Here is a 15,359-nt window from a genome sequence, read left to right as displayed (position 1 = left end):
AGGACCAACCACAGGCTTGCTGCCTTCACTTGACCATGAGCAATTTGAGGGCAGGGACCTGCCTTAGACTGGGCTGGATCCTGGGCACCGGACTTGGTACACAGGTGGTGCTTAATAAGTACATGAGGCACAAAAGAGGTTCATGGTTTTGGTTATCCATTGACTCGTGGGGGTTACTCTGGAGCTTCTAGCAAAAGCTCCTTCTCTCAGGAAGGAGGGCTCTGGGCTGGATTGTCTTTTCTTTCTTTTAAGGCAGGACAGGAGGGCCAAGAGCTTCCTGAAGGAAGAAGAGATGAACAAGTGCTGGTCAACACCACCCCCCACCTGGTGCAAGGCCATCGCCAAGTTCAAGTTCATGTGTTAACCGAGCTTGACTGTAGCCCTCTGCAGCTGCAGCAGCCAACACGGAGTCCATGGGCAGAAGTGGCTCAGCTCAGTCACCACCATGACACCTTGACTCAGGCCCGAGGGGAAGCACCTTCTCTTCAAACCTCTATGCCAGGCCTTCTCAGAGTGGGCTCCCTGGACCAGCAGCGGTGGCAGTGTCACCTGGGAACTGTCAGAAATGCAAATTCCCAGGCCCCCCTCCTAGACCCACTGCTTCAGAAGCTCTGGGAATGCGGCCCAGGAATATGCATTCTAACAGGTCCCCAGGTGGCTTCTAATGGGGCTCAAGTGTGAGACCCACTACTCTAGGCCACCCCCTCATCAAGGCCACCCTTGATGGAGGCATCAAGAGGCAGGTGACACCTGGGCTCCCAGAATGTGGCTCCTGATACCCCAGATGGAAGGGCACCCCCTCATCCCTCCCATCCCGCCCTTCTCTCCTCAACCCCCAGGTTCCCCCAAGGCCTGGCACTATGAGGTGCCTAAGTGTCCTTCCTCTCTTCTCTGCCAGCGTCTAGGAGGCATGGCTGTGCCTCAGTTTGGACTCAGCCTCAGCTCTAAGGACCCAGGGCCCCTCAAGCTCTTTCTCAGCAGAGGCCTAATCCCTACACCCTAGGGCTGGACATTCCAAGTTTCTGGAGACACAATAAGTCCTAACATTCCAGGGGAGGTGGCAGGCCTGGGGGCACGGACAATGGGCCTTGTGTTCCTCCCCACGCCTTCCTGCTTCAAACCAGGGCTCTGCAAGGGAGGCTGAGCCCTCAAAAGCACCACTGTCCACCCCACTGGTCCTGCTTGCCTTTGCCCAAGGCCTAGGCTGAGGCTGGCAGCCCCTTAGCACACTGCCCGCTCCCTGGGGCAGAACGGTGTTCCTTCTTCTTGGTGGTTTCCAGCACCTGCTATGTTCTTCATCCACCAGGGCCTGCGGAGGAAGGGGTTAAATGCCAACACCTCCCTTCTCTGTCTTCGTGGGGCTCTGGAACAGAGGAGCACGGGCAGTGGACAGAGCTCTCCAGCCACCTCAAGCCACAGCCGGAAGCGCCTCCTCTCTGGGGCTGATTTCTCTTCATTAGTGCAATCACATCAACACTGACAGCCGCGTATTTATTACTGTCCCGACGACAACCATTTTTCACCCAGTGATGCGCGGGCGGATAATGAGCTTGGAGCCGAGCTAATGAGGAACTCCCCTCGGCCCTCCTTGGCAGCCCAGGCTCCACGACGGTCTGCCGGCCAACCAGCTCTCTGCCTGTAGACACTACACCGGGGCACAGAGAGGGACTCCAAATGGGGAAGTCAAAGGTCACCAGGCTGAGCCAGCCAGAGCCGTCCAAAGCCAACACTGCCCGTGGGGAGGAGACTTTGGGGTTGACTGAGCAATCGGGTCTGAGCACCGGGCACCGTCTCAGGGCAGAAGCCCCTCTTCCATTCTGGGTTCTGAGTCCTCGAGCCAGGGCAGCCAGAGACAAACATCAGGGATGGGCAGGCGGGCTGCCGGCCAGAAACCCTGGTGGGGGGCTGGGTGGATGCTTTGGGAGGAGATGCTTGAACCTAATCAAGAACATTTCCTTAGTGTTGCATGGGGAGGGCAAGGTGCTTGCAGCTGCATGGGGCACCAGCCACACACAGTAACGACCTACTTTTCAAGGGGCTGGTCTTCTGGGAGCCTCAGCTCTTCTGGAAGGTACTCACACATCTAAACGAAAAAGGCCCCTGGGCGGTGGACATAGTGACCCCAGAGCCCAAACCTCTGACTAAGAGAGTCTTCAGGCCCTCAACTAGTCTCCAAATAAGACTCCACTGCCGGTGTTGATTGGCTTGCCTGGTCCAAATGAAGAGGGGGAGGTGGGAAGGTCCAGGGAGAAGCCAGGAGACAGGTCCTCTAATGGTTTGGAGCAGATTGGGTGAAGCTGAAGAAGAATCCAGAATACTACCCAATCACCCAAGCAGCAGGGTCCCCTAGGGAGGGGCAACAGTCGTATCCTCACTCCCACCACCCTTGAAGGCACGGCCATAGGCCAGCCATAGCAGATAGGCAGTGAGATGGTTAATATTGAGTGTCAACTTGATTGGACTGAAGGATGCAAAGTATGGTTCCTGGGTGTGTCTACGAGGGTGTCGCCAAAGGAGAATAACATTTATGTTGGTGGATTGGCAGAGGCGAACCTGCCCTCAGTCTGGGTGGGCACCATCTAATCAGCTGCCAGCATGGCTAGAATAAAGCAGGAAGAGGAACGTGGAAGGACTTGACTTGCTGAGTCTTACTGGCCTCCCATCTTTCTCCCGTGCCGGAGGCTTCCTGCCCTTGAACATCGGACTCCAAGTCCTTCAGCTTTTGGACTCTCAGACCTACACCAGTGATTTTCCAGGGGCTCTCAGACCTTTAGCCACAGACTGAAGGCTGCACAAAAACTTTTGAAGTTTTGGGACTTGGACTGGCCTCCTTGTTCCTCAGCTTGCGGATGGCTTATTGTGGGACTTCACTTTCTGACAGTGTAAGCCAATACTCTTAATAAACTCCCCTTCGTATATACATCTGTCCAGTTAGTTTTGTCCCTCTAGAGAACCCTGACTAATACAGGTAGTGACTCAACTATGTTTGAGGTCCAACTGCTTTGGAAAACAGCACAGAAAATTTTAAACACAAACAGCTTAAATATCTACATGTAAAGCATCTTAGAATCTTACAGATGAGGTGACTCATTCAAGTCTTTCAAGACTAGATTTTGACATATATTCTAGGGGGTCCAGGAAGCCACGGGGACTACAAACCACATCTTCAGCAGCATCGACCGGCTTTCACATATCTTTTGTGTGTTGGGATAGAATTCAGATAGACCATGGAGTAGATTGCACATATTCACACATTTTAAAACTAAAACAGGCTGGGTGTGGGGGCTCACACCTGAACCACAGCACTTTCAGAGGCAGTGGCAGGAGGATCACATGAGGTCAGGAATTCGAGATCAGACTAGGCAACAGAGCAAGACCCTGTACCTACAAAAAATCAAATGATTAGCTGGGCACGGTAGGGCACACCTGTGGTCCCAGCTACTTAGGAGGCTGATGTGGGAAGGATCACTTGAACCCAGGAGGTTGAGGCCACAGTCAGCTCTTATTACGTCACTGCCCTCCAACCTGGGTGACGGAGACCGACATCTCAAAAAATATAAAATTAAATATAAAATAAAATTTAGAAATATATAAGGAAAAGGTCATGGGATAGTAGGCAGTTTCAGGCTGCACAGCCGGATACCCCAGGGCACGTGTCTACCCTCCTTACCATGAATGGAACATCATGGAAGAGTTTGGAAATGCTGCATTTACCTTCTACCTTTTTCCAATGAGGACACTTCTGGCCACACAGGCTAAAAGGCCTGTCCCAAAAGGACCCAATGAGACTCTTCCATTGTGGCCTCTGAGGCCCACGCAGAGTCATGAACTTGTTATCATCTCTCTCTGACTTCACTATTACCTCCCTAGCACTCTTTAAAGAGTTAAGTGTGTTAATTCAAGAAATAATTTACATCTAATACCTCAGTTCTTGTGGATGAAGGGTTATTATCTAAACTCAAGGAGTTCATAATTAAAGAAATCAGTTACACACGGATATTAAAAGATGATTCAGAATCAACAAGGCCAAAGTGCCCAGCGAGACATCTAGACTGGAACAACTGGGAGGAGGAGTCCCAACCGGAGGTCAGGGATGGCTTCACACTAGGCTTTTTGGGGTCAGTGGAGAGGAGAACAGGGGTTCGAAAGGGGAGAAAGGAAGGTGCTAATGGGCTGCCAGGGTGGGGAGGGCAGCGTGAGCTTGGTGGAAGGCTGGTGTTGGGACAGGAGGAGGCGAGATTGCAGTGGCGCGTGGGGCCAGATTGTGGAGAGCTTGCCTTTGAGGCCGCAGCTGTGGGGAAGCTGCCAGAGTTCTGAGAGCGAGGGCGTGACATGACAGGTCTCAGCATCCAGAGCCTATCACTAAGACCCTGTGGTCATCAAGAGGGGGCTCCAAGTGTCCTTACGGAGAGGAGAGGCCATCCCAGGCTGCCCTCTGTGTCCTCCTCCTGTGCCCACCCAAGTTAAAGAGAAGCCTGTGGTCAAATGAGCCTATCCTGGGTCCACCGGCCCACAGCAGCATGACAAACAGTTCCTGACTGTGTGTATCTTGGCCAGATCTAAGGCAATGGCCTGGGAGGCAGCTGACCTGCATTCATCATCTCTTTCTTACGAGTCAAGCGAACTCGGCAAGTTACTTAATATTTCTGAACTTCCATGCTAACGATGTTAATAGCATTAATACTTTCTGGCCAGCCTCCTTCATAGACTGGGGATAAAGAGCAAATGGGATGTCTATGAAAGCTACCCACCTACATTTCAGATTTTATGGGAGGATCCAATAAATACATTCACCTTAAGGCTGAACAGCTAATAATAGCTTCATAGGTGGGTTCTCTGTGCCATATTTGCATCTTAAGCTGGAGACAGAGAACGTCTTCACCAAATCCATAAGTCCCTAATAGCAGAAGTTTAGATGCCACTGGCATGTCTGTGAAAGACAAAAGAACAAAAGCTGTTGGAGCAGGGGCACCTGTCAAACTGCAGGCCCCAAATGGACCTTGCTTCCAAGATAAAGATACTAGGGACAATGACATGACAAACACTTGTTCAGTATTTATGATACACAGAGCACTGTATCCTAAGAGCTTAGCATAGCTCGCTAAACCCTGTCACAACCCAACTGTTATTCCCATTTTACAGATGAAGAAACTGAGGCACAGACTCATCCAAGGTCACCCAGGCAGTAAACGACAGGTAGGATTTGAGCCCAGGGAGTCACCTGCATTTTGGGTTTCTATTTTTTTGAGACAGAGTCTCACTCTGTCCCCCAGGCTGGAGTGCAGTGGCACCATCTTGGCTCACGGCAACCTTCGCCTCCCAGGTTTAAGCAATTCTCCTGCCTCAGCCTCTCGAGTAGCTGGGATTACAGGCACGCGCCACCATGCCCAGCTCATTTTTGTATTTCGTATTTTTAGATGGAGTTTCCCCATGTTGGCCAGGCTGGTCTCGAACTCCTGTCCTCAAGTGATCCACCCGCCTCTGTCTCCCAAAGTGCTGGGATTATAGGCGTGAACCACCGCGCCCTGCCCATTTCAGGTTTCTTGGTGCTCTATGCTGTCCCGCCTAAGCTCCTGCTGCCACTTTCTGCTCTGGCTCTCACAGTTTGAAGCAGCAAATGAATCATTGGCTCCAGATTCATAATTAACTCACATTATGTGGTGACAGCCCAACTGTTCAGGTGCCCAGTGATATTTTGGACCTTTACTCAGATTCTGGGCCTCCCAGATCTGTACCTCCAGGGAGGGGAAATTTTCCAGAGTCCTGGCTTTACCAGGCCCTTGAGAGTCACTGGTGTCCGCCCCAGATGCCGAATTCCCTGAATGAGCCTCGTTATGGCAAATAATATTTCCTTCCGTTAGGACTGTCACATCATCAAAATTTCATCACCCCTCTGGGTCACTAATAGCTTCCTACATGGCATCAAACTTTAATTGCCTTTCTTCCCCTCATCCTCCCCACCCTCACACCCCGTTCAATTTAGAAGGCACTTGTGTGGCTCAGTTACTGGCAAGCCAGTTCTGCATGCCCCAAGTGACCTTAAGGGAACTCCTCAAATAGCTTTGGGGCATCCCAACCCCAGAGAGAGATGGAGACACGGAGGAGAGTAGAAGACCTTCAACATTCTGCCAAGTTAAGGCCCAGTGAAGACACAGCCAGGGTGGAGGCAAGAGCCAGGAGAATCAGGAGGAGGAGGAAAAGGAAGAGGAGGAGGAGTTCCAAGGCCTCTTTCCAAACTCTACCACCCTCCCTGGACCAGCCCGTCTTCAAACAGCACAATTGTCTGGGCATCTCCCTGGAGAATGGCTGTGTCTCCTTGGCAAGACAGTGACATATGCCGTGGAAGCCAAAGGCAGCCTAGAGCAGTGGAAAGAGGACAGATGTTGGGACCAGAGAGGCCTGGGTTCAAATCCTGACTCCTCAACTTCCCTGCTAGAGGGCCTTGGGTGGTTAATCTCTCAGCCTCACTTTATCCACGTCAGAGTGATAGGAAGGACTGAGGCAGACGATAGTTGTAATGGACCTTGCCATGTCTGACAAGCAGAACTGTGCACCAAACGTGAGCTCAGGATGGAAGACAAAAAGATTCTAAACTGGGAAAGAAGCAAAAGAAAATGGGGTAAGCCAAGTGCAGTGGCTCATGCCTGTAATCCCAGCACTTTGGGAGACTGAGGTGGGTGAGTCACCTGAGGTCAGGAGTTTGAGACCAGCCTGGCCAATGTGGTGAAACCCCATGCCTACTAAAAATCCAAAAAATTAGTCAGGCATGGTGGCATGTGCCTGTAATCCTAGCTACTTGAGAGGCTGAGGCAGGAGAATCACTTGAACCTGGGAGGTGGAGGTTGCAGTGAGCTAAGATTGCACTATTGCACTCCAGCTCCAGCCTAGGTGACAAGGCAAGAGTCTGTCTCAAAAAAAAAAAAAAAAAAAAAATGGTGAGATGTGGAAGATATGGGTGAAATATACAGCAAAGATACTGAGAAGACATCTTAATGCAATCTGAGATCTTATCTTAAGGTCATTTGGAGGGCAAGCACAGAAGTACAAATATAGTTACAGTCATTTGTTAAACAAGTACTTATATGTCGGGCTCCATTCTCAGTGCTCCATGTGTATTATCTCATTTAAGCCTTGGAAGGTTTTTCTCCTTGTTTTACAGACAAAGAAATAGAAGTTGAGAATGTTAAGTGACTTAACCCAGAGTGACACAGACAGCAGATGACAGAGCCTGAAGCCAGGTCAGCCCAATTCTGAGGCTCTGATCCTATACATACCACTTCTTAATGGCTTAAGGGGGAATAAAATAAGCCTCCAAACAAGGAAGTAATAACACAGACTGGGGTTCTGCTTTAGGAATGTGTAAGGTAAAAATGTCTTGTGTAAAGTAACCCTCTGTATGAAAGGCAGAGACCACAATGTCTTCTCTGTGGTTATGAAGGAACACTAGGCATTGCCAATGCATGAGATCCGGTTGTCTTTTCCCAGCACATGAAAGCCTGCACTTCCTAGCTCCCTTGCCATTGGGTGGGACCATGTGATCCATTCTAATGAATGGGCTACAATCAGAAGAAACACAGGCTAAATAATTATTATTGAGACAGAGTTTGCTTTGTCGCCCAGGCTGGAGCGCGGTAGTGTGATCTCAGCTCACTGCAGCCTCTGCCTCCCAGGTTCAAGCAATTCTCCTGCCTCAGCCTCCTAAGTAGCTGGGATTACAGGCACGTGCCAACACACCTGGTTAATTTTTGTATTTTTTAGTAGAGACAGGGTTTTGCCAAGCTGGTCTCAAACTCCTGACCTCAGGTGGTCCGCCTGCCTCGGCCTCCCAAAGTGCTGGGATTACAGGCATGAGCCACCGCGCCTGGCTGGGAATATAAGTGTTGATGCACGATCTTCCTCTCCCTTTTCCTCTGGAGCATTAATCAAGGACCTTGTGCATTTCAAATGGTGCATCCATGTATGGATGGCATTACCCCTTAAACCTTCTACCCCTCCTCTCAATTTCCTTCACACCATAAAGTTGGAGTTCAGCTAATGGGGCTTCAGCAGAGATCCAAGGTCTGCCCAACCCAGAGACCAGGCCTGCTAGAGGCAGATTCATCTGTCGGGCCAGCATCAGGAAGAGCTGGGAAAATGGCCAGAAAATCTGAGCAGGGGCTCCTGTCTCAATGGCAACACTACCCAATTCCATGGATGCATCCACGGGAGCTGCTGGAGGGCAGGGCCCCCACTCTTGAGGTGCCTCGCTGCTCAGTGCACTGAGGGCTACATGGCATGGGGTGTGCTGGATGTACAGAGACCAGAGGCATTTCACAAGTCAGTGAGCTCTGGAGATGGGGCGAGAAGCTTGGGAGGAAGCTGGAGGAGCTGGTAGGGGCCAGATGACCGCGGGCTGTATGCCTCCAGTAAGCATTCATTCATTCATTCATTCATTCATTCTTCGTATTATGCTGACTCCTTCTATGTGCCAGGCACTGCCCTAGCAGCTAGAAATATACCAATGAATGAAACAAAGCTCCTGCTCTCCAGAGAGACCAATAATAAAAAAACAAGTCAATATATGTCAGCTGGAGCTGAGTGCAATGGAGAAAATGATGCAGAGTGAGGGGGCAGGTGCTGGGAGATGCCACGTTACAGGGTGCTCCGAGATGGATAAGAGACGTTAGGAGGAAGTCCTGGAGGAAACAAGGGTGAACTTTGTAGACATCTGGGTGGTGTGGGCACCAATGATGGAAAGGCAGGAACTTCGAGTGCCATGTTGGAGGCCTGGTGAGTTCCAGGAACAAGAGGCCATCAGTGTGGGGACAGGAGTGAGTGCAGGTGGAGTGAAGAGATGAGGTGGGAGGGGAGGTTCATGTCTAGGGAGCAGAGGGGCAGTGATCGGGACATCATCCTGGCCTGTGATGGACACATTATAAGAACTTAACATTTACAAAGGGCATTTTCAAAGTGATCTGGACAATCTCATTTGATTATCTAAGACTATAAGGTAGATGCAATCTTTTCTTTTTTAAAAAAAAAATGAGACAGGGTCTCACTCTGTTGTGTAGGCTGGAGTACAGTGGCGTGATCTCAGCTCACTGCAACCTCCGCCTCCCAGTTTCCAGAAATTCTCCTGCCTCAGCCTCCTGAGTAGCTTAGACTACAGGCTCCCACCACCATGACTGGCTAATTTTTGTATTTGTAATAGAGACGGGGTTTCCCCATGTTGGCCAGGCTAGTCTCGAACTCCTGACCTCAAGTGATCTGCCGGCCTCGGCCTCCCAAAGTGCTCAGATTACAGGCATGAGCCACTGCATCCGGCCAGTAGATACAACTATTTTTAACCTTACTCATTTTACAGATGAGAAAACTGGCTCAGCTCAGCATTGCCCAATGATGGAGGCAGGATTCAAAGAGGCAGAAGCCACACTGGGAGCCATTCACCACGTCTGCAGGAGAAGGGCCTCCCCAGGGCTCCCTGGGTTCAGCAAGAGGCTTTTTGATCCAGACACTGGGCCCAGGGAATCTGAAGGGACAAGCCCCGCTGTCCCCTCTCTCCCTTCCCCCTGGGATGCTGAGCATCCCTGCTCAACGCTGCTGATTGGCTCTGTCTCCTGCCCAGCACATGGACACGGGTGGGACACCTAGGGGAGGGGGCACCCAGGCTGTCTCGGCAACCAGCTTGTTTTCCTTTCCATTACAGGCAGTGGGCTGCAGCCGCCAGTTGCTGTTGGCCCATTTGTTGCTATTGGCATCCCAAGGCCCCAAATTATGATGACTAATTCCCACCGCTTTAGGCAGCTCCAGGGCTGTCTGCGGCAACATGCTCCAGGGGGAGCGGGGTAGAAACCCCGCAGGGATCACACCCGACATCCATTCCAACTCAGCCTCCTGCCTCCCAGAGGGGCTGGGAGTCGGGAAGGACAGGGAGGGGGCTCCAGCCAGAGGACCCCTTCAACCACAGCCTGATCCTAGGAAAACCAGCTATAAGGAGACCAATGTCTTCATCAGCATAAAACATAACTAAACAACCAGCTCGTGTTGAGCAGTAGTGAGTTCTCCATCATCAGGGGTATGCAAGCAGAGACCAGATGGCCTTGTGGGCAGAGGACAGTCCTAGATGACTTTTTGTGTGTCTTCAAGTCAAATGCAATGACTCCCATTAGTCCTCTGAACGGAAGACAAGTCCATTCTCCCCTCCTTGTTAGCTTACAGCCCGACTGTGTGTCCTGTGGTACAAAGTCAAATGCGGACCAATATGCAGGTTAACACTTCATTTTAAAGTCAGCCATTCAGGCACTGTTTAAACAGAGAATCGCTGTAAAGAATTTGGCCTCCTTCCCAGCCTCCTTTCCCTTGTAGAACAAGGTTCCTGGCCCCTATGCTGGCCTTCCAGTAGAGGACACGAGGGAGAGGCAGTCGATAAATATTTGCCGAACAAATGCATGAAGCAAGGGCAGGGTGTGTGTGTCGGGGGGGGGGGGGGGGGCTCAGGGGTGGGATTTGCTAGGCAGGTGTCAGGCTGCCAGCAGGATGTAGCCTCTGGGTGGCGGTCCTGACTCTGTTCCTCCCAGACAGGGGCCATTTTCTGCAACCAGTGGAAGCACCAAGCTATATTCCTCATCTAACCACTGCCAGAATGTTCCAGACTCCCCAGCTGAAGCCAAGGGGTGCAAAGGGTGGGGAAAGAGGGGCACGGGAGAGCAGAGACACTTCCATTCCACTCGTGAGTGGGGCTTTTGACAGCTGAGCCCCAGGCAAGCACGACACTCGGCCTCCTGGTAATTAGCAAAAGGCCCTGATCAATAAGTTATTTTTTGCTGTCAGTAATTAATAATTACAGCTTAGCCACACCATGTAATTAAACTTTCATCCCGCTCCCTCGTGTACTGTTGGCTTTTATTGTGATTAGCTCCCAGCACTAAACTTTCTCCCTCTGGAGCCTTTCAGGAGCCTCTAGAGCTGGGGGTTCCAGTCCCCTTTCAGGGTTTTCCCCACTGCCTTGTTCACTCGGCTCAGATTCCCTTCCTTCTGTTCTTCCCCCAGGCATGATTCTCTTGAAAGAAACTTCTGGACCAGCTGGCTCGGCTGCTCCTGCCCTCCCCCCAACCTCTCAGGCTGGCCAAGATGACCTCCAGCAGTAATCAAGCTTCCAAGCACATGGGAAATCTCTCGAGGCCCTTGTTAAAAGACTTCCAGGCTCACCCAGACCTTTCCAATCAGTGTCTGGGAGTAGAGCCCACGAATCTGCTTTGCTACGACTCCCCGGGAGCTAAGTGCTTGAGGGCCACTCTTTGAGACACAGTGATGTGGCCATGGAAGGAATTTAAAGAAACCTCCTGGGTAAGGAAAAATAATTCAAGGTCATATTGGTGGGTGGCAGGATGCCATTCTTCATGGACTCCTAGCTTAGTGTTAAAACCATCCTAACAACAATAATAATTGCCATGCATTAAGTACCTTCTATATACCAGGCACCGGCTGGGGCCCTGTCCCTGGAATACCTTGAATTCTCCTAGCAATTCTACAAGGCAAGAGCTATTATTGCCAGTGTACAGATGAGGAAACTGAGGCTCTTAGTGGCTAAGAGCCTTGCAGAAGGCGTGTCCGCAGCGAAGTGGCAAAGCCAGATCATGAGAGCCCGTTCTTTCTGCTGCTCTGTCTACAACCTCAATGCTCTTTCTACAACCTCACTGCACTTTGCTTGGGAAATGAGTTTGAATCATGTGACCCATTGGGCATTGGGACAACGGTCAAATGTTAGCTTTCAGTCTACCCAGGTGATGTCGTTCAGGTCCAGCACCTAAAAAAACAGCCAGGCTGAGATGAAATCTGGTGACAGTGGTCGATGTGAAGTTTGTCTCAAGGGAGGAACAACTGTTTGGTCCCTCATTCTGTGCCATGCCTGGAGAATCAGGCTTGTGGGTTCAGAAATGACAGTGCTAGTGGCTTCAGCTACCCCCGAAGGATTAATGTCACGGTCTGAGACTGGAAGAAACTCACTCTCTAGCCCCAAAGCAGGTAAGAAAGGATCCCATACCCTAATCCCACCCCCCCCCCCCACACCCAAACCCAGCACTGCCAAGCCTAGGACTGCATTCCCACAATCCTCTGCAAGGCTTGTCACGGGGGACACACATGGCAGGAGAGGGTTCGATGCTGGAAGACACTCTGGGAACCAGAGAACACGAGCGGAGCAGCAGGAGACCTGGGCAGCCTGACACACAAAAAGCAGCAAACAAGAAAAGCAGACAGAAAGTGAATCAATCACAGAGACTTTCTCTGCTTCTGACAGGGGAGCCCCTCCCGCAGGAGGCGCAGGGACAGGGACCACCTGGCCTTAACTTTAGCAGGAGGGGTGGGATCTCAGCCTCAAGTGGATGGCACAGGTGTGGAGGTGCGGCAGGAAGGGACACATGAAGACCCCAAAGCAAGGGCCATCAGGTGCCCTGGGGACTCCATAAGGGCCTGGTCCTAGATGAGACACGAATTGGCGAGCCACCTGCCCAGGGAAATCATACCATTGTTGAAAAGTCTATAGAGCAATGAAGTTAGAAGGGTCCAGACAGATGCTGGCATCCCCTCCCTCCACGCCGTTCAGGCTTTTGGCTAGTAACGCTGGTTATTGCAGAGCACAACTGTGAGGGTGCTCCAGGATGAAGGACAAGCCATTCCTATTCTGCCAGCATCAGGGTCCTTCTGGGACCCCACAAAGAGGGGGCCCAGACAAGAAGCCTCCATGCAGCCAGTCCTGGTTTGAAGGAGAGGGGCTCAGAACTCACCTGGTTCCATACCTGCCTCTGCCCCCAGATCACAGAGTGGCCTTGAGCAAGTCACTTAATGCCATTTGGCCTCAGTTTCCCTATCTGTTAAATGGCTACTAAAATAAGGTGACCTCTGAGGTCCTCGCTTGTTCAAAGATTTTATGATCATAAAAATAATAACTTTTATTACCCTACATTTATAGAGCACGTTACAAAATTTCTAAGTGCTTTTACGTAAATTACCTCGTAAAATCCTCCCCTCAGCCCTGTGAGTGAGAACTGATTATTTTCATCTCTTTGATCTTGGCTCTCTGGATTGCCTGATGCTGGGCGCACGGGGTCCCTTCTTCCCAGAAGGTTTGGAGATCCAAGAGGCGGCGTGGGGAGTGGGTTGCAGCCCCCACAGTCTGGCCCCCTAGGGTGGGGGTGGCCCCCTCCTGAACCTGCGAGAGTGAAGGCCTAGCCCTGCGAGTCCTAGAGCTCAGTCCAGGCTTCGTCTCCCTCGGCCCCCAGCAGGCGCCGCTCGGACACCGCTGACACCACTGTCTGGATCGGCGAACCCCAGAGGCGACGAACCGCCGGTGCAGCCGCCCTTCCCCGCGGGGACCTGCCCGGGGACCAGGGGGACGTCTGGGCATCCACCCTCAGGAAGCGGGCAGCGCAGATCACACCTCGGATCCTTCGTAGCACTCCCAACCCCAAAGCCACTAGCCCTTCTCCACCGCGAGGCTGCTCCCGGCAGCCACAGGTCACAGCAGCGAGTGGCTGCACAGACGATCGAGCGAACAGCGGAGGCTGGAGGCTGGAGGCAGGGGCGGGGATGTGGGGTGTGGGTGGACGGGTGGGAGGGGAGGCCTTAGACCCTCCCTGTGCACCACCCCACGGTGGGTCCGCGGCTGCACCCGCGACCTCGGCTCCAGGCTCGCGCAGCGAAGCACCCCCAGCCACAGCGGCCGGCCGGGCAGCCGGGGCGGGCTCCCGTACGTGGCCAAGCTGGGCCATTGCTCTCTCGGGGCGAGCAACCCGGCACTCAGCGCCCGATCGCACTCCTTCCCAGCGCCCGCCCACGCCACTCCCTTGCCCCGGGGAGGCCATCGCCTGCCCGGCAGGGGCCCTGCCCTTCCCCGCAGACACCGAGCAGGCCACCAGGAGCTCGGTCTGGGAAGCTCAGTGTAGTCGAGCCTGGAGCCCGGCACGGAATGTCGCTCCCCTCCCAAGCTGGCGCAGGGCAGCCACAGCAGACGGGGGGAGGGGAGCGCCCCTCCCACCTCACCTTGGGCTCTTCTCTGCTTCCCCAGGTCTTCCCCACCTTCCCCCATTCGGAAGCCACAAGTCTCGGAGAGGCTGCCCCACCCCCAAAAGAGCCCCCAAAACTCGGGAGATGGGGTGTCTTGAAACTCCCTGGAGAGGCTCTACCACGGCTAAGCCGGGTGTCCTGGAGGCCACCGTGAGGCCGGCGAGCTCCCGCCGCCCCTCCCCCGCCCACTCTCCCAGCCGCCTCCCCGTCCCCACGTGGGGGTCCCTCCTTACCTTGGGCTCTGGCCACGCGGATCTGATGCAGAGTCAGCAGCGTCCAGATCAAAAGCCCCCACATGGTGACCAGCCTGGAGGGGGGTCCTCGGGGTCTCCCTTCCCTCCGCCCTGTTTTATAATCCTGGTGGGGTCCGGTACCCCGTGACTTCGTCCCAGGAGACAGTCAGTCTACGCGGCTCTGTGCCCCAGGCGTAATATGCCCGAGAGGGGCAGCGCTGGCCACCCCAACCCTTCCTCCTCTTCTGTACTAGTCCGAGTCCGGCAGCGCGCCCGGAAGGCGAGGGGCGAGCAGGGAGAAAGAGGCCAAGCCGTCCTCTCGGACTAGGGCGCCTCTCTGCCTTAGCACCTCAACTCCGACTTCTCCCAAGCAGGGCGGCCTCTGCGATCCGGCCGGATCGCCGGCCGAGCTCAGGAATAAATGGACAACTTCAGGAAACTTCCTCCGGTGGCCACGTTGCCCGCCCCCCGCCCCCTCCCCGCCCCCTGGTTGGGTTCTCCCGGCCGACACAGTCACCGCCGTTCCAGGCGCCTGGCCCCCGGGACCCGGCCAGAGCCGAGCGCAGCGGCAGACGCGGGTGCGGGGGTTCTTTTAGGGGCGCCGGTTTCGGGGGGCGCGGTGAGCATAGCGGTCCGAATCTCCCTGGAGCTGAAGTTTTCTTCTCTCTAACTTTGCAGGCAGCATCTGGCGGGGCCGAGCCACCCCCCTCTGGGCTCCACAGCCCTCGCGCTGAATCCGGAGACTCCGGGTCTCCTCCGGGGGCGTCGGGGCCGGGCGCGCCCTCGGCTCAGCGCCCAGCCGGCTAGCAAACTTTGCGGGTCCCGGAGCCGGGCGCGCAGCCCTGAGCGCTCATGTCCGCGCCAGCCGCGGGGCGACGGGGGCGGGTGCTGGGCTCAGCGACGCGGGCTGTCGCCGGCTCCCGGGCGCGGAGCCTCCTGCCGGCCCGAGGATGGAGACCGGCGGCTCTGCCCTCCGCCGCGCCCCGGCCGGAGCTCTCGGGGAGACGCACCGAGAGCCCGGCGGGCAGCCCCGGCTCCGGGGACGCGGCGCCCCCTCGGACGCCCGGCGACAGCCGACCTCCC

At 53.9% G+C, this 15,359-nt stretch overlaps 1 protein-coding gene across 2 annotated transcripts in view; it reads right to left on the bottom strand.

Moving 5' to 3' along the window:
* SDK2 (sidekick cell adhesion molecule 2) overlaps nucleotides 1-14,714 on the bottom strand; it is a 310,564-nt gene extending 295,850 nt beyond the window's left edge. For both annotated transcript variants that reach the window (XM_008011913.3, XM_008011914.3), the window contains exon 1: nucleotides 14,277-14,714. In XM_008011913.3, coding sequence (XP_008010104.1) covers nucleotides 14,277-14,340 — 64 coding nt within the window. In that variant the 5' untranslated portion in view covers nucleotides 14,341-14,714. The remainder of the gene's footprint in view (nucleotides 1-14,276) is intronic.
* Between the last annotated feature and the right edge of the window lie 645 nt (nucleotides 14,715-15,359).

The sequence above is a fragment of the Chlorocebus sabaeus genome, chromosome 16 (genome assembly GCF_047675955.1).
Source record: "Chlorocebus sabaeus isolate Y175 chromosome 16, mChlSab1.0.hap1, whole genome shotgun sequence".
NCBI classification, from domain to species: domain Eukaryota; kingdom Metazoa; phylum Chordata; class Mammalia; order Primates; family Cercopithecidae; genus Chlorocebus; species Chlorocebus sabaeus.
The sequence above is the reverse complement of the archived record's forward strand: the minus strand, read 5'-3'. Positions and strand labels throughout refer to the sequence as shown.